Source organism: Phascolarctos cinereus, unplaced genomic scaffold (genome assembly GCF_003287225.1).
Source record: "Phascolarctos cinereus isolate Bilbo 61053 unplaced genomic scaffold, phaCin_HiC Scaffold_7;HRSCAF=346, whole genome shotgun sequence".
Taxonomy (NCBI): domain Eukaryota; kingdom Metazoa; phylum Chordata; class Mammalia; order Diprotodontia; family Phascolarctidae; genus Phascolarctos; species Phascolarctos cinereus.
The window spans coordinates 90,896,914-90,918,929 of NW_027556180.1; the positions used below are offsets into that span (position 1 = coordinate 90,896,914).

At 38.3% G+C, this 22,016-nt stretch overlaps 1 protein-coding gene across 1 annotated transcript in view; it reads left to right on the top strand.

Annotated features, from left to right (window-relative positions):
* The window catches only part of EPSTI1 (epithelial stromal interaction 1), a 110,117-nt gene that overhangs the window by 15,114 nt on the left and 72,987 nt on the right, over positions 1-22,016 (top strand). Inside the window, 2 exon segments of the mRNA XM_078147606.1 lie at positions 17,667-17,725; positions 21,529-21,612. Coding sequence (XP_078003732.1) covers positions 17,667-17,725; positions 21,529-21,612 — 143 coding nt within the window.

Here is a 22,016-nt window from a genome sequence, read left to right on the forward strand (position 1 = left end):
CCCCTTGTAATTTAAGCTCACTTGTGATCTGTCTTCATTGTTTGTCTGTTTAAGCCATTGCTATGATTTCTACTTACTATGAATGTGAACTGTGATAGGATAATTATTCTTTTTTTTTTTTTTTTTCCTTCAGCCAATGAGCATTTTTATGGGCCAGGATAAGAAGACAAGGAGGAAATCAATTCTTGCCCTCAGGGCACTTATAGTTTAGCTATGGAGACATGTACATATAGAGGTACATACAAAGTGATTTGGAGAGGAGGGATCAGGAAAGTCCTCATGTATCAAGAAATGTGTGCTGAGCCTTCAAGAAAACCCAGGATTCTAAGAGAGAGAGGGTGAGTAGGTGGTGCATAACAGGCATAGGTAAGAGCTGGTGAAGAGGATCAGGAGTGGAAGATGGAGTTCTGTATATGAGGATTAATGAGGACAGTTTTTCTGCATAGTGAACATAGGAGAATAATGTATATGTAATATGGCTGGAAAGCTCGTTTGGAGCCAGATTGTGAAGGGCTTTAAATGCCAAGTAGAAGATTTTATTGTTTATCCTAGAGGCACAGTAGGGAATTACTGGAGTTTTGTTTCGTAGTGGAATGACCTAGTTAGACTTGTGCTTTAGGAACATCAATCTGACAGTTGTATGGAATCTGGATGGGAACACAGAGAAACTTGAGGTAGGGGAATCAATTAGGAGGCTAATTGAAGAGTTAAAGGGAGAGGAGATGAAGGCCTGAACTGAGGTGATGGCTGTGTACCTGGAGAGAAAAGGACGCGTGGAAGAGATGGGGTGAGACTGAGGATTGGAGGTTGATGCCAAGGATGAACCTGGGTGGTTGGAATGATCATGGTGCTCTTGACAGGACTAAGGAAGTTCAGAAGAGGATTTTTCTGTAAAGACAACAAGCATTTATTGAGCATTCACTCTGTGCCAGGCACTGTGCTAATCACTTGGAGATTCAAAGAAGGGCATGGGACATGTCATGAAAATCACTGTAGAAAATGATAATGATTTAAATTGGATAATGACTTGGGGGAAATTGATCACCACACTGACGTGAGGCATGATCAAGTAATACATAATGGGGCATTTCAACTATCCACGTATCTGTGGAAATTCAAGATCTGCTCGAATACTTTCTTTGGGAAAAATAGAAACAGCTAGGGTTTTTGGCCTCCCTAAATGATCATTTAATTTTTCAGAGGGTAGAGAAGAGGGAAGCCAGTGTCTAATACTGAGACCGGTAAAGAGGAATTGGTTGGTAAAGCAGAAATGATTAGAACTTAGGAGCCAGTGAACATAACATTTTAGACGAGGAGGTGAAAGATCACCATAGACTTACATATGGCTTATGTTTAGGAAAAAAAGATTCCAACAGGTTCAAAAGATGAAAGGCCAAATTTCTTACAGGGAAGTTAGTTTGAGGTTGAGATGCTTTCAAGAATGAAATTCTAATGGTATAAACACAAGTGATTATGATAAGGAACAATAAATGTCACTTGGGCATGGTATTTTAAGGTTCACAGTACACGTTTTCACATCATGTCTGAGGTAATAGTGGAATATTATCCCTATTTTACATATGAGATTGAATCTCAGAAAGTTTAAGTAATTTGCTTAGAAGAACTAGATGATATAGTGGATAGAGCGTGGGGCCCGGAGTCAGGAAGACCTGAGTTCAAATATGGCGTTAGCCATATTCATTATATTCAGATACTTACTAGCTGTGTGACCTTGGGCAAGGTACTTATAACCTCGGTTAGCCTCAGTTTCCTCATCTGTAAAATGAGGATAATAATACCACCCACCTTGCAGGGCTGTTGTGAGGATCAAATGAGATGGTATTTGTAAAGTGTTCATCATAGTGCCTAACACACAGTAGGCTCTATATAAATGTTAGCTATTATTATTATTAAGTGGTACAATGGATAGAGGGCTGGGCTAGAGTCAGGAAGGACATCTATTTGAGTTCAAATCTGGCCTCAGACACTTACTACTTGTGTAATCTGGGCAAGTCATTTAAATCCTATTTGCCTCAGTTTTCCTCATCTGTAAAATTAACTGGAGAAGGAAATGGCAAACCACTCCAATATCTCTGCCAAGCAAATCTCAAATGGGGCCACAAAGAGTCAGGCATGACTGGAAAAACAACTTACCAACATTATGATTGTCATTCTCATTGTTATATTATTTGTTATTTGTTATTTGTTTTTTGTTTTTAGGCAATTGGGGTTAAGTGATTTGCCCAGGGTCACACAGCTAGTAAGTGTCAAGTGTTTGGTCTGAGGCCAGATTTGAACTCAGGTCCTCCTGATTTCAAGGCCGGTGCTCTATCCACTATGCCACCTAGCTGCCCCACGTTGTTATATTATTGTTGTTACTGTTATTGCTGAGGGTCACACAATTAAATGTTAGAGTCAGGATTTGAATCAGAATGTAAGAGTTTGGACCTCAGATGTCATCTAGTCCAGGGCGTAAAGGGTATTTCCAGAGTCTTAGTGTGGTTTTAAGCCTAATCTGAAACTGCACTACCACTTTGGGGATGCCCTGTGTATCTGACTGAGAATGCCTTCCTTCTACAATACCCAACGAGTGGTCATTCAGCCTTTGCTTGAAGATCTGAAGTGAGTGGGAACTCGACTATATCCTGAGGTTGCCCCTTCCCCTTCTGGCCAGTTCCAAATTTTAGGAAGCTTTTCCTTGCATGGAAAAGAAATCTGCTTCTCTGCAGTTTCCATCCATTGTTCCTAGAGCTGTCATTGGGATCCAGGTAAGACAAGTTTAATCCCTTTTCCATGTAACAGGATTCCAGTAACTGCTATGGAGTTTTCCCCTAAGTCTTCTCTTCATGAAAATAAACATTCTCAGTCATCTTGACTACAAGTCCAAATGTGTGCTCTTTCCAATGTCGCTGTAAGACACTGATATAAATGCACAGGAAACTTCAGTAACCATCTTGGATTAAAAAGGAAAGAAAATGCCTTCTGAAATATGGAAGCAACGAGGCTACCAGAAATGAATACAAGGAGTGGTATTTAAGAAGAGTGCCAGGGACACTGACACTCAGAACCAGCTCAAGTTGGCCATGTGTTCTGAAGACTCCAACAAAAGGACTTTTATAAATCTTACGTGTTAGGAAAGAAGGCACCAAGGGCAAGGTTGGAACCTTACTTTTGGGGTAGATAGATGGTCAGAAAACATAGAGGCAAGAGATCAGTAGAGACAAGGCAGAGCTACTTACATCTCCATTTTTGTTTCTGGACAAAGGTCTTTAGACTGGGAAGAAAAGGACGAAGACGGTTAGTGGTGTCAGGACCTATAACAAGAGAGCACTGGAATAACCTCACCAAGCCCAGTCACATTCCATCCATGATAGTGGAAGGACTTGGCTATAGTATTGCCATGTGGTCAATGATCTTTGATAAATTGTGGAGAATAGGAGAAACTTTAGGAATGGAGACAAGCAAATGTACTGATTTTTAAATAAGAGAAGAGGGAAGATGCTATAAAAGCTAGATTTGTGAGCCTAACCTTGACCCTTAAGAAAATACTAGAACATACTGTTAAATGATGGCTTGTGAGTACTGATAACTCGCATTTTATGGAGTGCTTTAGGATTTGTGAAGCACTTTACTTACCATCTTCTGTTGAGGGTATGGAGTGTAATTATGATCTCCACTCCACAGAAAACTATAAGCTGATATTGAGGCTCATTCATAGGAAATCCAAGTGGAAAAATCTTGCCTTGGTGATTGCTAAGTGTATAACTATGGGTCACTGAGCCTCTAAGTCAGAGAGCTTTTTGCTGTACCACACTGTCTCACTAGGCTAAGAGCCAATATGTTTCAAGAATGTCAAGTGAGAAGAGTCCCATTTCCTTTCTTGTCAAGGTTGATAGATTGGTAATTCAGTGGAATGCACTAGACAGAGTATGCCTGGGCATCAGAAGACACTTGACAAAAAGAATCTCAAGATATTAGTTGGAAAGATATGTCCTAGCTGATAGTAGATTTAGGTAGAATCAGAATAGTCAAACAACCAGACCCAAAGGATATTAATGGATTACTCTCAGCCTAGAGGGAGGTCTCCCAGGGACCTACCTTTGGCCATCTTCTCTTTAATATTTTTTTTATCAGTGATGTGATTGAAAGTATGTTTATCAAATCTGCAAATAAAACAAAGTTGGGGGAGATAGCTAACCTGCTGAATGATTATGGAATTATGGATTATGGAATTAAGATATCAGCTCGAATGATGAGCCAGATTCAATACTGGGATAACTGTAAGGCCTTAAGCTTAGGGTTCAAAAAGTCAACTCTGCAAATCCAAGATGGGGAAACTGTTGGTAGACAGAAGCTTTTCTGAAAAGGACCTGGGTTGGAGTAAAGGGGCAGTGTTAGTGGGCTGAATATTCATGAGGAGTTAATAATGTGGCAAATTTGTGTGGTCATAGGCTTTATTGAGAGCAGGATAGTGTCTAAGATACTCTGCCCTGGTCAGTCTACATCTTTAATGCTGAGTTCAGTTCTGGGTACCACATCTTACCAAAAATGCCAGTTAGCTAGACAACATCCAGAAGAGGGGAGCCTACATGACAAGGGGCTTTAGGATTATGCCATGTGAGTAACTACAGGTTAAAGGTACTGGAGTATTTAGCCTGGAAGACCTGAAGAGTAGACCCAGGAACAGTGGATTCAAGTTGTTAAGGAAGGTTTTGCTTTACATAAGGAAAAATGTTACAACAGAGCTGTCTAAAGATTAGACTGGTCTGCTCTGGGCAGTAGTGAGTTGCACATCAGTGGTTTTCAAGTGGAGTTCTGATGGACATATGTCAAGAGTGCTTTAGAGAGGACTACTGCTTTAGGAGTGGGTTGGTCTACCCTAGATTGTATCTGACATCCTTTCCAACACTGAGATTCTAGGAACTAAATTCCCACCCAAGAGGAGAATTTTATGGGATGGTGAGGGCCTCAAACTATTTGAATTTTTTTTAAATTTCCAATTTAATAAATGCTAAAAAAAAAAGAGAGAATTTCCATGTAGAAAGTAAAATTGAAAAGGAAGATTGTGTGAAACTGAATTTTTATGTATAGCCTGCTTTTTCAGGGCATATAAGAAATTCAATGTTATTTTCAAAGGTGTCCTGCTTGTTTGTTTCCTTCTGAACTTTTCCCTGGTTCCCTTTGTGCATTTTTAAGATGCTTCAATATTGTTGCCCAGTTGTTTTCAGTCATGTCCAACTCTTTATAACCCCAGTTGGGGTTTTCTAGGCAAAGATACGGGAGTACTTTGCCATTTCCTTCTCCAGCTCATTTCACAGATGAGGAAATTGAGGCAAACAGGTGTAAGTGACTTGCCTAGGGTTACACAAGTACTAAGTGTCTAAGGCCAGATTTGAACTCAGGAACGTGAGTCTTCCTTGCTCAAGACCTGGCACTCTATCTATTGAGGCACATAGCTGCTCAAATAATAAGATGTTCCAATAATCCTCTTTTATTTTTATCATTTTTGCAACACTATTAATACTGCTATCTCCATTTTTCCCCACAAAAAAGGGAAAAACCCAATCCTTGTAACAAATAAGTATAGTCGAGCAAAACAAATCTATGTATTTGCCATGTCCAAGAATTTATGTCTCCTTCTGCACCTTGGGTCCCAAACTATTTTTTTAAATGAATTTTCCACTGAATGTATTATACCTCTTCTTTTGAAATTCTTCTTTCCTACAGATGAATATTTAATCCTTCCTCTCTCTCATATTTTGTTGGATATTTGCTTTTGATAGTCAGGCCAGTGTTTTTCCTAATTAGAAATTTAAATAGCATCTGGTACAGCATGCTCACCCAGGGGAATATGTTTATGTAACACTTGGAGCCTGTCAAGATGTTTTTCACCACTACCACAGAAAATTTTTCCTAGACACCCTATTGATGACAAGTTCTGAGAATCATGCAAAGATTTCTCTAAAGGAAACCAATCTCCATGGCCCAGGGAGACCTCAGAAAAATATATTACAAAGAAAAATCTTTCTTTTGGGGTAGGGAAGGTGGTATTCCTTTGGGGAGGGAGAAACTTTGAACAACAGAAAACTTGTCTCCTTTCATAAACTCTCCCTTAATTATCTCATTGATGTGTGTGTGCTATTGGGAAGTTAAAATAATCTTCCAAATTGGGATATTTCATTAAATTTCAATGAGGTAATTAAGGAAACTCATTTTCAAAGATACACATTTATTTCGGTAGCTTGGATTTTGCTTAATCAGGAAACTGACTGGAATGCTAAGTGTAGCTAGATTGGGCTTTTCGGGATCAGAAGCGTTGTGAGAGGTTGTTGAAATGGATGATATGTGGGTTAAAACAACAGAGGCCACTTAACTGTGGGTAAGAACTAATTGGCTGAAAAACATGAATAAGTAACATTGGTATTCACATCAAGAGAAGGCCAAGATAGAAGAGGTGGATATTTAAATATATGGAGACATTATATGGCACACTGCATGATATTGTTAGAAATGGAAGGCAGCTCCTTAGATTTAAATTATTCTCTTAGAACAGGCTAGAAGAATAGAAACTGAATTACTTAGGAGCATGTTTTCTTCCAGATCACGTGGCATATCTTGGATTTGGTTCTTATAGATGGTAAAATATTGCTAATGATGATTGTCCCATGAATTTCCAAACCTATAATATGATATTTCTCATAACTGAGCCCTGCTCTTTCCCCATCCCTGAATCTAGAGGTTAACAATGCTTGCGATTAAGACCCCAGAAATGATTGTTTGTTACATTTTTAAGAGACTCTATGATTGTCACCTCCTTCTCATCTCTTCCATTTGCTATAATGCTCATACAGTCTAACCCAGTTCCTAAGATAAAAAAAAATCGATATTTTGACGGATCTCAACTTTTTATTAGATGAGCAATAACTTTCTTTTTAAAAAATTATTTTATTTATTTTTGGTTACATTTTGAATTTTGAGTTGTCCCCCTCCCTCCCTTCCAACCTCATGTTAGAGAGGGTCAACAGTATATATGTGTGTATATATACATGTATATTTATGTGTATATATAGAGAGATACACACGTGTACATATATTTATATATAGATACACACATATATGAGTATGTGTGTATATATATATGTATATGTGTATATATATAGAGAGAGAGAGACACACACACACACAGACATGTATGTATATGTATATATAGAAAGAGTTACACACAGACATATATGTATGTTATATATATTTATATATAGAGAGAGATACACACGGACATGTGTACGTGTGTATATATATACATATATATATGAGAGAGATACATATATACATATATAGAGAGATACATGCACATATATATATGAGAGAGATACATATATACATATATAGAGAGATACATGCACATATGTATATGTATGTATATGTGTGTATGTGTATATATAGATACACATATATGTATATGTATGTATATGTGTGTATATATACATATATGTATATATACATATATATGTGTGTATATATATACATATATATATAGAGAGAGAGAGACAGAGAGAGAGAGAGAGAGAGAGAGAGAGAGAGAGAGAGAGAGAGAGAGAGAGAGAGAGAAAGAAAGAAATGTGGATCCATATAATACACAATTCTGTCAGTTCTTTTCTCTGGAGGGAGATAGCATTTTCCTTCATAAGTCCTTTGTAGTTGATTTGAATGATCATATTACTCAAAATAACTTGGCCATTCATAGTTACTTTTCAAAAATATTGCTGTTACTGTATACAACATTCTCTTGGTTCTGGTTTCACTCTCTTATTTCATGGAAGTCTTTCCATGGTTCCCTAAAACCAACCTGCTTGTCGTTTCTTAGAACACAATAATATTTAATTACAATCGTATACCACAACTTATTCAGCCATTCCCAGATTGATGGGCATCCTCTCACTTCCCAGTTCTTTGCAATAGCAAAGAGAGCCGCTATAAATATTTTAGAACATACAGGTTCTTCTCCTTTTTCCCTGATTACCTTGGGAAATAGACCTAATAGTGTTATTGCTGGATCAAAGGGTATACACAGTTTTATAACCCTTAGGGCACAACTTAAGCAAGAATTTTCAAATATGGTAAATGTAATCAATGATCCTTTTAAAAAAATCATTAATCCATCATGGAATTTAGAGCAGGAAGAAAACTTAGAGATCCTTAAGGTCAATTACCTCATTTGACAGAAGAAGAAATTGAGACCTGGAGTGATTAAATAACTTACCCAGGGTCACAAAGCACTGAGGATTTAAGCCCAGATGCTCTGACTTCAAATCCAGCGATCTTTCCGCTATGCCAGGCTGTCTCTCAAACTGCTGATTGTGTAAATCAGGGGCATACAATGAAATTGGAGAAAAGTGCATTTCTATATTAGAATCTGAGTCTGAATGCATCCATGTAGCTGAAAATTCATGAATAGCAGCTCCACAGTATACTGTTGAAGCATGGCTAATCTAGTACCATAAAAAAGACTTGTTTGGGTCATGCTTGTCTTGAATTGTGGACTATGCATGGCAGAGTGAGTTCTGGCAGGGGTATTGTGTTAATATCTCTGCTTCTTCAATTCAACAAATATATACTGCCTACTATACACAGGTCACTGTACTAAATACTATTCCTACTCCTAAGGAGCATGTGATGTAATAAGATAACGACACACAAATGAGACACAAGGAAGTAAAAATCCCTAGTCTCTCCTTGATAATACAATCAAATTAATCAAATGCATGTGTAGGTCTGCTCATGTCCCTCCTATCCTAAAACATTTCAGTGACACTGCATTGCCTATCAAAATTAAAACTCTAGACTGAAATCTGAGATCCTTCCCAATCATGATTCAATCTATTTTTCCAGTCTTATCCTACCATATTCCTCTCTGTGTATTCCATGTTTGAGCTAAGCGAGGCTACTAATTTCCTGATCTTATCTTATTGTTGCAGACAACTGAGACAAATGAGACACAAAAAACTTATACTGTAAGGAGGCAATTCAGAACATAGGAAAGGTCAAGTAGAATAGCTGGGTGGGGAACATTGAGGGAGGGAGCACCTCTATCTGGGTGGGGGATATCAGGAGTGGTAATTGGGATGAGGTAACATTTGAGCAGGGTCTATGAGAGGAAGGCTGTTAGATGGAGATGGGGATCTGATGGAATCAGTTTCAAGTATGGGGCAAGAAGGGAGTGACATGTATAAAGAAGTGTATGGAGTTAGGAAAGGCTAAGATGAGATCTGAACACTGAAGCTGACATGTTTTGACCACATAATGAGAAGACAGGACTCATTGGAAAAGGCTCTGATGCTTGGAAAGTTTGAAGGCAAAAGGAGAAGGGGATAGCAGAGGATGAGATGGATAGACAGCATCACGGAAGCAGCAAACATGAACATGGACAGATTTTGGGAGACAGTGGAGGACAGAAGGACCTGGCTGTGGTCCACGGGGTCATGAAGAGTCAGATACAACTGAACAGCAATAAGACGAGATCAGGAAACAATGAGTAGGCCAGATTAGCTCAGACATGGACTACACAGGGGGGAACATAGCAGAGCAAGACTGGAAAAATAGACTGAAACATGATTATAGAGGATCTCAAATTTCAGTCTAGACAGGCTGATATTTTGATAGGCAATGCAGTGCCACTGAAGTTTTTTAGGACTGGAGGGACATGAGCAGACCTACGCACGCATTCGATTACTTTGACTGTATTATCAAGCATGATTTTGAAGAAGGGAGACACTAGGGACTTTTGCTTCCTTGCATGCCTGCCTCTTGTCTCCCTCTTCTCCAATTCATCCTTCACAGTATTGTGGTGGAAGTAGATGAAGAAAGGAAGGGATGGATATAAGAGATACTTCAGAGGAAAATCTGTAAGTCAAACCTCAGCCTGGAACCCCTGGAGACTCCTGGAATCATGTTTTATATTTCCTATGCATTTACTAGCTGTGTGTCCCTGGGCAAGTCACTTAACCCTGCTTACCTCAGTTTACTCATCTGTAAAATGAGCTGGAGAAAGGAATGGCAAACCCTCCAGCATCTTTGCCAAGAATGCCCCAAAAAGGATCACAAAGAGTCAGACATGACTGAAACAACTGAACAACAACAGCATTTCCTAGAGAACCTACCTAGCTTTGTGCTGAGGCGATAATACACCACTGCGATGGATTGGCTAGCATCCTTTCACCATGCTGGTGTTGAAAGACAAAAGTGATACTCATAGGGCAGGCTTTTCTATTTTAGTGAAATACAATATAAATCACTATGTGCCAGGGAAATGAGATGATCCCCAGTATAATGCCACAGCAGTATTTCAGGGGAGTTGGCCACAAGAACTACTAAGTATGGCAGAAGACAAAAATTTTTGCTTCTGAGAAGCATGGAGTGCAGGGAGAATTTTGCAATGACTTCAAAGGGCATGAAATTTGTCTTTCTGACATGTCTGGTGATCATTATCTATGCACACAGTGTCGGCTGGTCTTCCTCCTTGAAGAAAAGGCTTTAAGTAGTATGTACCTACCTACTCCCCAGGTTATAAAGAAAGAAGAAAGGAAACAAATTTTAATTGAGTTCCTACTGGGTGCCAGATACTGTACTAAGTGCTTTACAAATAAAACCTCATTTGATCTTCATAATAACCCTGGGAAATAGATGCTATTATTGTCCTCATTTTACATTTGAGGAAATTGAGGCAGACAGTGTTTAAGTGATTTCCCCTGGGTCTCACAGCTAGTAAGTATCTGAGGCCACATTCGAACTCTGGTCTTCTTGATTCCAGGCCCTATGCTCTATCTATTTTGTCACCTAGCTGCTTCCCTTCTGTCAGAGAGGAATATATTTTTTAAAAAATCAACATGCAAAAAAACCAACCAAGAAAAAGTCTACACTGTCAAAACAAAGAAGAAAAATGACATGAAGAGGCAGTGGGGAATCCTGTACTGTTTTAGGAGGTGGGAAAATTGTCACACATAGGTGAAAAGGGAATAAGGATGATTGAATACTTGGACCTAAGTAACAGATACTGTATGAGTTTCTTCCTCAAGAGGCCAGAACTGAACCCTTTGAGAGGGAGGCAGATAAATATGTCCTTTAAAGAATGATGATATGGACTCACAAGTGCCTTCAGATGACAGATCTCCTTGTTAGGGTCAGGGAAAGAAGGGAATGATGGTTTGGTGATTCCCTGCTGAGGGTTACAGCTGAAGCATCAATTTGTGGACTTGGAATAGAGAAGTCTGTCTTCCCAGGGTGCAGATATGTAGGACAGAGAACCTCCTCAGACTTGTCAGACGGAAGGAGGAAATGAAAAACTCATTAGAAGATGAGTGTCTGATCAGGGAATTTGAAATTCTGAGACACGGCTCAGTGTATGAGGATGATGGACTCCTGGTCTGTGATGGAGTATAGCTCACAAGGGCTGGTAAAAATACATTTGCCGTGTCTTGTAAATCTAATTCTGTGGGTTTCAAAGTGGAAAGGAAGGAGGAGGGAGAAAATTCTGTCTCTCCATCCAGCTAGGATTTATATCTGCCAATATCTCCTATTGGTATTCACTCTCCTACACACTTTGGGTGTATATAACAACACATAACCCACACATACACACACACACACACACACACACACACACACACACACATATGTATATACATATCCAGTGTATGGGTAACGAGCAAGTTGAACTTGAAAGTCTTAATAGAAGGAGGAAATTTTACTTTTTATAGCTAATATTAAAACTTAGTAGAAAAAGGACCCATGACTACAAAATTATTCTGAAAAAGCATGCCTTTTTTACCCCGAAATACACAGGTAGTTAAAGATGGAGGCTGGTACAGAGTAGCCTTGTATTTTAAGATGAAACCTTTTTTTTTTTTTTTAAAGAAATCCAGGAATGGAGGATAGAGATGGGAGAAGAACAGTCACGCTAGAGAGCATTTGGGTTAAGCAATGCAAGTTAATACAGAAGCAATACATCAGAGATTACTATAGGAGCAGCTAGGTGGTGCAGTGGATAGTGTGCCTGAAGTTGGGAATACTCATCTTCCTGAGTTCAAATCTAGCCTGAGAGACCTAATAGCTGTGTGATCTTGGTTAAGTCACTTAACCCTGTTTGCCTCAGTTCCTCATCTGTCAAATGAGCTGGAGAAGAAAATGGCAAACCACTTCAGTATCTTTACCAGGAAATCCCCAGTGGAGACACAGGATCAGAGATGACTGAAATTGACTAAACAACAAGGACAAAATAGACAACCTAAACAGAAGGAAGAAGTAGATGAAGACGCATTTGAGAAACAGATCACAAGCTTTGTAAGGACTCATGATATCATATTGACTTCAATCTTCTTGACATCAGTGGGTGTTTTCTCTCTGCCCCAGACAGAGCAGCTAATAATTTCTTTACTTCATTCTTCAAAATATATAAGAACCAATTAGGGCATCTTCTAGGTTCAATTCTCTTGGTGGGTGTGGGGGAAGACAATCATTCCTTGTTAGCATTTGTGATGGAGGAGAGGAAAGCTGAGTACAGTCTGATATGGACCCTTGGTTTGGGAGAGCATATTTTGAAGGGTTCAGTTAGAACCTCATAGATCAAAACTCTACAGGGGAAATCAGACTAGGAAATACGGGAAACTCTCAAGAATGAAATTCTGAAGACGCACAAGGAAATAATTCTGAGGATTTATTCAGGAAAAATTCAGGAAGAGAATGAGGTATCTAAAGAAATGAATGTGGATATACATGAACTTGAAAAAAATGTACAGAAGATGAAAACAAAGACAGGTCAAGGAGACTAAATACATTTCATTAAGGTCCCATAAGAATAACACAGGAACACTAGAGCTCAGATTGGGCTGAGGCTGACAAATGTGAAGCCAGTGAAAAGGGTTTCTTTCTTTCTTTTTCTTTCTTTTGCTTTCCTTTCCCATTCTCTCCCTCTCCCTCTTTCCCTTTCTCCTTTCTCTCCCTTTCTTTCTTCCCTTCTTCCTTTCCCCCCTAATCCCCTCCCTACTCTTTTCTTTCCTTCTGTCATTCCTTCTTTCACTCTCTCCTTTTCTCCTTCTCTCCTTTCTCCCTTCCTTCCCTCCATTGGAGAGAAGAAGATCAAAGAAAGGATTCCTGCTTTGCTTGACAGGCCAATCATGGACAAGGGAAAGAAGGCAGAGCTACTCAAGTCTAATTTTGTTTTTGTTTTCACTGCCAAGAAAAATAACATTCAGATTTAGAGGGACAGAATGAAAAATGGCTAACAGGGAGTTGATACCCCAAAGAAATACAGAAGTAGCTGCTCTTCATGAGTTCACCTGGCCCAGATGGACTATATTCTTGGGTTCTGAAAAGACTTGTATATGTTGATTGCTGAACTTCTATTGACGTTCTTTGAAATATCATGGAGAAAGGGGGACAGGTGTTTAAGGTTCTCCCAACTTTCTGAAAAAGAGAAGGGAGTAGAGTCTGCAAGTATAGGCCAGCAAATTTGACTTTGATTCCTGATATATTCTAGGATCTATTGATAAAAGAAATGGTTAGTGAATTTCTAGAAAAAAGAAACATTGATTATAAGGAGCCAACTTGGCTTCATCAAGGACATGTCATGCAGACTAACATTATGTCTTTTTTTTTAAAGACAAGATTACTAGAGTTGTAGATCAGGGGAACATTTGATATAGTGTGCCTAAATTTTAGCAAAGAACTGTTTCCCACATTATACTCATGGAAAATTGGACTAGAAAATACTATAGTTATGTAGTCTCAAAACTAAGTGCCTGAACCCAAAGTGTAGCCATCAGTCATTCAGTTTAAATTTAGAAGCGGGGGTTGTGCTCCAGTGAAGTATGGTGGGGATCTTCATGTGTCCATATGTTGTTGGATGGTTTGGATAAAAGCATAGATGATGACATGTTTATCAGATATTGGAGAGCAGGAATTAAAAGATCTTGACAAGCTAATATATTGGGCTGACTCTATTAAGATATAATTTAGTAGGGATAAATGTAAAGCATTACATTTAGATTTTTTTAAAAAATCAGGTACAAGATGGAATAGGTAGGGCCAGATTGCAGTTTGTCTGAAAAAGGGAGTTTTAGGACAACACAGCTTCAACATGGGTCAACTAGATGCTACAATGCATGTCTTAAAAAAAAGACATAACATTAGCCTGTATGACATATTCTTGATGAAGCCAAGCTGACTCCTTATAATCAATATTCTTTTTTTATTAATAGATTCTAGAATTTATCAGGAATCAAAAGTCAAATTCACTGGCCGATACTTTGCAGACTCTCCTCTCTTCTCTTTTTTGGAAAGTTGGGTGGACCTTTTCTAGCATTTATTAAACATTTGCTACATGCCAATTTCTAGGCTAAGTGCTGGGGATATAAATACAAAAGTAAGGCAGTCTGTGCCCTCAAGGAGCTTACATTCTAATGGGAGAGACTATAATGTATGTGTGTAAGTGTATGTATCTCTGGTTCTAATCTCCACATACCTCTGTGAATGGTGGCCAAGGAAGGGAGTTATGGATTGGGAAGTAAAAAAGATGTCTAGTGGAGCCATAATGCAGTTTTTAAAACACCCTTTCCAGAGGCAATGGAAAGTGTGTGTTGTGTAGTGTGTGTGTGTGTGTGTGTGTGTGTGTGTGTGTGTGTGTGATGTATAGTAATGGTAGTAGGTCCCGCAGGGTGGATGATGGGCCAAAGTGAAGATGAGGACGTCTGGTCCTAGAAAGTGTGGAGTTGAATGTCTTAGCCTCTAGCAACATGGCCTCTCTATTGGGCAGATCTGGAGGGAGGAGCTTAGTTTTAATTTCTTGTGACAGGTGATAATTCTGTTGTATGTTGGTTTTATTTAGGCCACATTTTGAGACTTTATCTTTTCAATGACAGCCTAAAACAGAACTCACAGAACTGGAGGACAAACAAGCTGGTAAAGAGCCTTGAAATCGTGGTCTGTGAGGATTGTTTGAAGGAATCTGGGCATGAGAAGAGAAAGAAGCCTTGGGGACAACAGGACACCATTTAAAAGTGTTCAAGTTGTCCTACGGAAAAGGAATTAATCATGTTCTGCTTGGCCCCAAAGATTTAACTAGAAACAGTAGGGTAGAAGTTACAGAGATGCACATTTGGACTCTATTAGGGAAAGATTTCCTAATGAGCGCTATAATAATTCATAATAATAAATAGCTAGCATTTATACAGTTCTTTAAAGTTTTGCAAATATGATCTCATTTGATCCTCATAACTATCCTGGGAGACAGGTGTTATTATTATCCCTGTTTTACAGTTGAAGAAACTGAGGCAAACAGAGGGTAAAGGACTTACCCAGAGTCATACAGCTAGTAATTATTTGAGGCTGGATTTTCCACTAAGCCACCTTGCTGTTATCTAAAAGTGGAATGGTTTAGAGCGTTGTGGCTTTCTTCTCACTAGAGATTTTCCAACAAAAGTTGGACGACCACTTGTCAGTGTGTTGAGTAAGCTGATAGTGCAGTGGACAGCCTGTTAGACCTAGAGTCAGGAAGACTCGAGTTCAAATCCAGCCTCAGACACTAGCTAGCTGTGTGACCCTAGGCAAGTCACTTGACCCTGTTCGTCTTCACTTCCTTATTTGTAAAAAAAAGGATAACGATAACACCTACCTCCCAGGGTTGTTGTGAGGATCAAATGAGATCATACCTATAAGGCATTTAGCACAGTACCTGGCGTACAGTAGGCACTATATAAATGCTTATTCCCTTCCGTGCTTCTTCTCCTCACCTGTCATGTTGTTATGTTGGAGTTAGAGTTTCTCTGAGGTTTCTTCCACCCTGCAGATTCTCTTAATTTGTGATACTGAAATACTTGGTCATATAGCAGAGTACCTAGCTCATAATAACTGCTTAAAAATCCTTTTTGACTTTGTTAGATTTGGAAGGTCATGCAGTATATGGAGTTAGGAAAGGACCTGCCATTTCTTAACTCTTCAGACCAGATCCTGCGCCTTTGTCTGCTTGGGTGCTATGGTGCTTGACCACATTCAGGACTGTAAGCCTTGCAGTAGGAGTTGCAGCAACCAAGATCTTCTGAAATCATGGCCGTTGAGGAGTGAAAAATCTTCCTTCTGAGCGAACAGAGACTATGTAATGGGCAAGGGATTAATTTTCAGCAACAGCTTCCTAATTTTGTATTCATAACCCTGGGTGCACACTGGGCTTCAAGTGCACCTTCTACTGATATACGTTGGGTAATTGGATCTCCACAGCCCAATTTGCATGCAACGGTGGTTGTCTCCCTAACATTCACGTGCCTAAAATTACAGGCTGGTTTGAAGTTGGCTGAAACCTTGCTGCTAGGTAAGTAATGAGATAAGGAAGAAATGGTTTCTGTTAATCAGCCCTTTTGGCCTCTGCTGTTCAACCTTCGCTAGTTTGTTCTTTGAAGTTACACATTTCCTTGTTGAATAAGGAGTCCTCTAAAGAGTAATTGGTTTAAAACTCCATATGTGCAAACCTTGATTGTGTTTACCACAGTATTTTCTCTTGTATCCTACCTACTCACGAGCTGCAGTCTGTTTCTGTGCTTTATCTTGGCTCTGCTTGATGTCAAATACCTGGGTTCTTCTAGTGCTCTGCAAAGGTCTTCATAAACAAATTTGAAATTTTTATCCATTAAGTTTTTTCTTCTCACTCCATCCCCATGGAGAAAGGGAAAAAAAAAAAACCAAAATCTGTATAACCCATAAGTATAGTCAAGTGAGATAAATTCTAACATTGGCCACGTCAAAGATGTATGTCTCATTTTGTGTGAGTCCATCTTCGCTGTCAGGTGGTGGGTCACATTCTTCATCAGTCCTGTGCAAATTGTGGGTGGTTATTGCATTGATCAGAGTTTTTAAGTCTTTTTCAAAGTTGGTTGTTTTTGTTTTCACAATATTCTTCTCTTTCTCCTGATTCTGTTTGTTTGGGGGTTGCCCCCCCCAACTTGTGATTTATTTAGTGTTGGGAAATCTCAGTGAGGATGAATTTTTTTTTTATTGATACAGATCCTAACTCATTTATCTGAGTTTTCTGAGGGTGCTAAGCAGTTAAGTGACTTGTTCATGGTTATACAGAGAGTAAAAAATCTAAAAGTAGAACTAGAACCCAAGTCTTCTTGGTTCCAAGTCCAGCCCTCTCTCTATTATACTCCCTAACTCTTAAGTTTTCCATGTATGGTAGCTGATAGAAAAACCACTCAAAGCATGCACTCTACTGACTGTTTCAGTCAAGAGGCCTATTTTAAATTCTTCTCCTCTAAAAAGCCCACCCCATCTCTTCTGCCTCTGAGCTGGCATAGCCATCATTGGGAACCGCTCCTTTAGCAAGCATCATAGACTGTCACCTTTTCACGTATGTATGCCTAGGCACCTCAGCGAGGCAGTTTACACACTTGTGGTTAGGGGCCATTCTATATACTTGCTTTTTTTCCTTTAGAGATCCTAGAAGAATATCTGTGCATAGAAGCCGCCCAATGAATATTGTTGATCATGATGGTGGCTAGCCCTTCTCAAGAGGAAGCAATTTTAATGATATTTAAAATAAATGATTATTTTTTGCATGACTATGTAATGGAGGTTATCCCAGGAAGCACATCCTTAAATAATGTTTTTTCCCCCTATTTTAGCATGGCTGGGTTTACCGTGATAGCTCCAGATCAGATCCGAAGAGACAAGATAACAAGGAGTATGTATATTCAGTTATTCTGTGCTCTTTGCTTTACTTTGATTCTGAGGTTTTTCTGGTGTGTGTGGGTGTGTGAGTGTACTTTACAGTTCTAATGAGTATCACTGCCTTTTGATACTTTTATTGTTTTTAACCATTTCTTTTTTTAAAAAATTGTTCTACTAAGAATAATAAATAATTGATCTATACTAAGACTTTCTGGTGGTATATACTTACAACCTTATCATAAGCTAGAATTCCCATAAAACTTAAATATTTTTATGTATACCACCAGGCAAAACACTGCCCACCCTCCATCCCCCTGCCTAAAATCTTCATGGAGTTGAGGATGTCTGCTGCTACTTTTACATACATGCACAATGTTTCCCCCAACAGACTGTGAGCTCCTTGAGGGCAGGGATCATTTTTGCCTTTATATCCTCAGTGCTTACCATAGTGTCTCTGCCATAGAAATGTCTTAATAAATAAATGTCTGTTGATTGACTTTTTTTTTTCCTCTTGCGTGGTCAGGCCAAATTCTTTAGAATGATTATGGATATCATCATGGATCAGCTCTACAGTGATCCAGGGCTTAATGTAATCTGCCTACAGAAGCATCTAAAGAATTTGTCTTTTCAATGGACGTTCTCCTTGTCCTTGGCCAACTTCAGCAGGCAGACTTCTCCCTGATTGATGCCTCCATGGTAGTTGTAATGAGAAGGCAGTTAAATCCCTCTGTTTCATCCTTTAAGGAATTTTATGATATTAACATATACATGAGAGACCCCTTATTGGAAAATAGTCTTTAAGGGGGCATTTGGCTCTAATGAATCAAATAGCATATTTATAGGAAAAAAATAAGCTCAATGGTATTTTATATTCTTTAGTAATTATAGTAGCTAGGATTTATATAGCATTTCAGTATAAAGTACTGGAAATTACTTTACATACATTCTCATTTGATCCTTACAAAAACCCTAGGAAGTAAATGTTATTATTTTCCCCATTTTGGAGATGAGAAATTATGCTTTATAAAAGTTAAGTGACTCATGCAGGGTCATATAGCTAGTAATAGTCTGAAGGATAATTCAGATTAGAGTCTTCCTGACTTCAGGTCTAACATTCTATTTACTGTACCACCTAGATGTCAGTGACTATAAAGATTTGAGCTGCCATAGAATGCTATTTGTGAAAGTTTGTTTCTTTTTATAACTTCATTTAGGCATGCATATAAAGATTATTCTCATGAAGATTTTATAGAGATGGGGAAAAAAAGAGTGTAGTATGCTAATTACTAATATTTTCTCAGGGACCCTTTTTCTTTAATATTGTCTATATACTTTTCTAAACCTCTGACATCCTTCCCTTATGCAAGTATCTTGAGGATTCATTTCCCAAGGTCTGTTACTTTTGTATAGATCTCTTCTGTATTATACTTTGTCTGGTTTAACCCCTTTTCCCATCTTTTTTTTCCTTCAGTATCAATTCAGCTATCCCATACTGTCAATCATGACTATAATATGACAGTCAAAGCTAGGTGATTTCACTGTCACTGAAGGAGGAAGAGTTCATTATAGAAATCTTAACAGATCTTTTCCATTTGTGTTGTCTACCCTTCTAGATTAAATGATCTTTGAGTGAGCTGACTTGAATCTCCTACCAAGGTTTCTTGTTTTTCCCTCCCCTATTTCTTGCTGGGGTTTTTTTGGGAGCGGGGCAGCCTCACAAATCCGTCATAAACCTGTAAGATTATAATCTCACACAATTTTTCTCTCTAAGATTTGACAAATGAGCTGATATCACAAACCAATGTATCAATTTTTCCAATTTACATAGAAATCAAGCTTCTCAATTTCTCTGTTGTGGTGATTGATTTCAATATGTTAAACTTTTAAAATGGTGACTGTTTTTTGCTGATGTCTGAGTTTTTTTAAAATACAATTCTCACTTTATAGCATTAATAGCTTATTTTCTTAGGTCAGATTGGAATTGCCTTGGTTGCGTGCCATATCACCTTATTTTTATTCTTCTAATTTGGTTTTAATTTTGACTTCTTTTCTATTGTTTCCCTGACTCTACACAGACGGCTGACTCAGAAATGATTCGCACATTGGTAACCAGTTATATCTTTTTCTTTAAAATAGATTTCTTTTTTGTTTATTGTTACTTGGTATCATTAATGTCCCAGAACCTCCCAATATTTCATGCAAGAATTAAGTCTTTATGATATTTAGGCATGAGCCTTCTGTGTAGCTTACAACAGTGATGTCAAACTCAAATGTAAACTGGAGAGACCACTAAACCATACATAAGGATCCCTGCAGGCTTCATATTGACTTAGAAACCCACATATTAACATTATCTACCTTCTATTCTATTTTTCTTTATTTTGTTGAATGGTTCCCAATTACACTTTTTAATCTGGTTCTGACTGTACTTGGGAGTGTTACAGCCTTACTGGGCTATATATCTGATACTTGATTTACAAGCCTTTGATATCTCTCATTTCTTACTCCTGATTTATAGTATTTAACATCTTTTTTTTTTCCATTCTCCCCATGCCTACTTTTACATTAAAGTCACTAAGTGTTGTAGTATGTGTGCTTTAATTTGGAAAGGCTTAAATTCTTCTCAGACCTGCTCTATCTCTTCACTGCCTACAACCAGTCTTGGTACCTAGGCTGCAATTATCTTTATCATGGTTTGTTTGCAATTGCTTATTTTAGGTCTTGCCATATAGAATGACCAAGAGTTCCAAGAAATGTCTTTTGTTGCTTTTGTAAATGTGCACAATAAAGCCAACTTTGGATTCCTCTATTTGCCTCTTCATGGATAGCCTGTGTGTCATCCTTGCATTTAAATGCAACTTCCATTTGTCTGCTTGGCTTCATTTATAGCAAGAATATCAAATCAACATGATTTAATTTTTTCCAGTAGTATGCTCACTAGTTGGTCGTTGGACAAGGATCTCCTATTTAGAATGCTGGTAGCTAAGTTAATGTATATAGATGAACTAGAGTGTGATTCTTGGTAATCTCTGTCACCATCACTAAAGAAGCATGATGGAACTTCACAGGACCAAGTACCATTTTGTATTTTTTGATTTATCTGTTGCCATGCCCAAGGAATTTGTTTACCAACTGGCACAGCCTGTCGGTGATCATCTCTCTGCAGTTAGGCCAGTCCTTAGTATGATCCCATACGTGGTCTTTCTAGTGTGGTAGTATCTGACAACGTTTGTGCTCCACTGATTGAGCCTTCAGAAGCCCAGAATTACTTCTACATTACACTGAGACATCACAGTGCAACTTTGTGAACTATTGTATACTTCTGGGAAGAAATAATTTAAAAAGAAATTGGGCTAAAATAAAAAAAAAACACCTTAGTCTCTAGCAAGTTTTAAATACCTACAATATTTTAAAAACCACTTTTAAAGTCTATTTTGAATGCACTTATTAAAATATGATTCTCCTAATTTTTTTTATTGATTCTGTAATTGACTTCTGAGGGTTGATAAATTTAGAAGGAAAAACTAAGTTCTTGCATTTCAGCTAATGTAATGAAGCAAAATGTGATTATTTAATTTGTTTCTCTTAACATGGGGCTCATATTGAAAATCTGATGCTAAGGTGACTGTGAGTTTCAGGTTCATTCCTGGGCATGAGTAAGAATTAGATGCTATAGACTCTCCCTTGTCATATTCTTTACTAACTCACATACTTAGGAGTCACAGACTTTAATTTTTTTTCTTGATGTTTATTAGTAACTTATTTTTTCCCCTTTTAACTTCCATCAATTTGTTTCATCTTTCCCATCTGGCTTAGTTGCTAAGAAAGAATTGGAAGATTTGGAGAAGTGGAAACAGCAACAACGGTCTAAGCCAATCCACAGTAAGCCAAATAAACTAGGTAAGAAAATAGAACAATTGAAAAAGGGAAAATAGAATTCTTCTCCAGTGGCCGGAGGTGAAACTCCACCCACCTAAAGACCGTCAGGCTCCCCTTCCCTAACAGTATCCCCTGACAGTCCCTGGATCTTGCTATTCATCCTACCCCTGATCTCTAAGATCTTTCCTCCTCAGCTCAACTTTCCAGTGTTTGTAGTCTCCCTCAATCAGAATGTGAGCTTTCTGAAAGTAGGCATATTCCTATTGCTTTTTTTATGTGGAGTTATAAATGTTTTTCCATTCCATTCCAGAGGTGGTCTTAACATTGCTTTCAGTTAATTCTTTAACTGCCTGCTACGTGCACAGTGTGGTACTTGTCCTACTGTGAGGCATATAAAGATGAAATAACACTGTAATCTCCTTGAA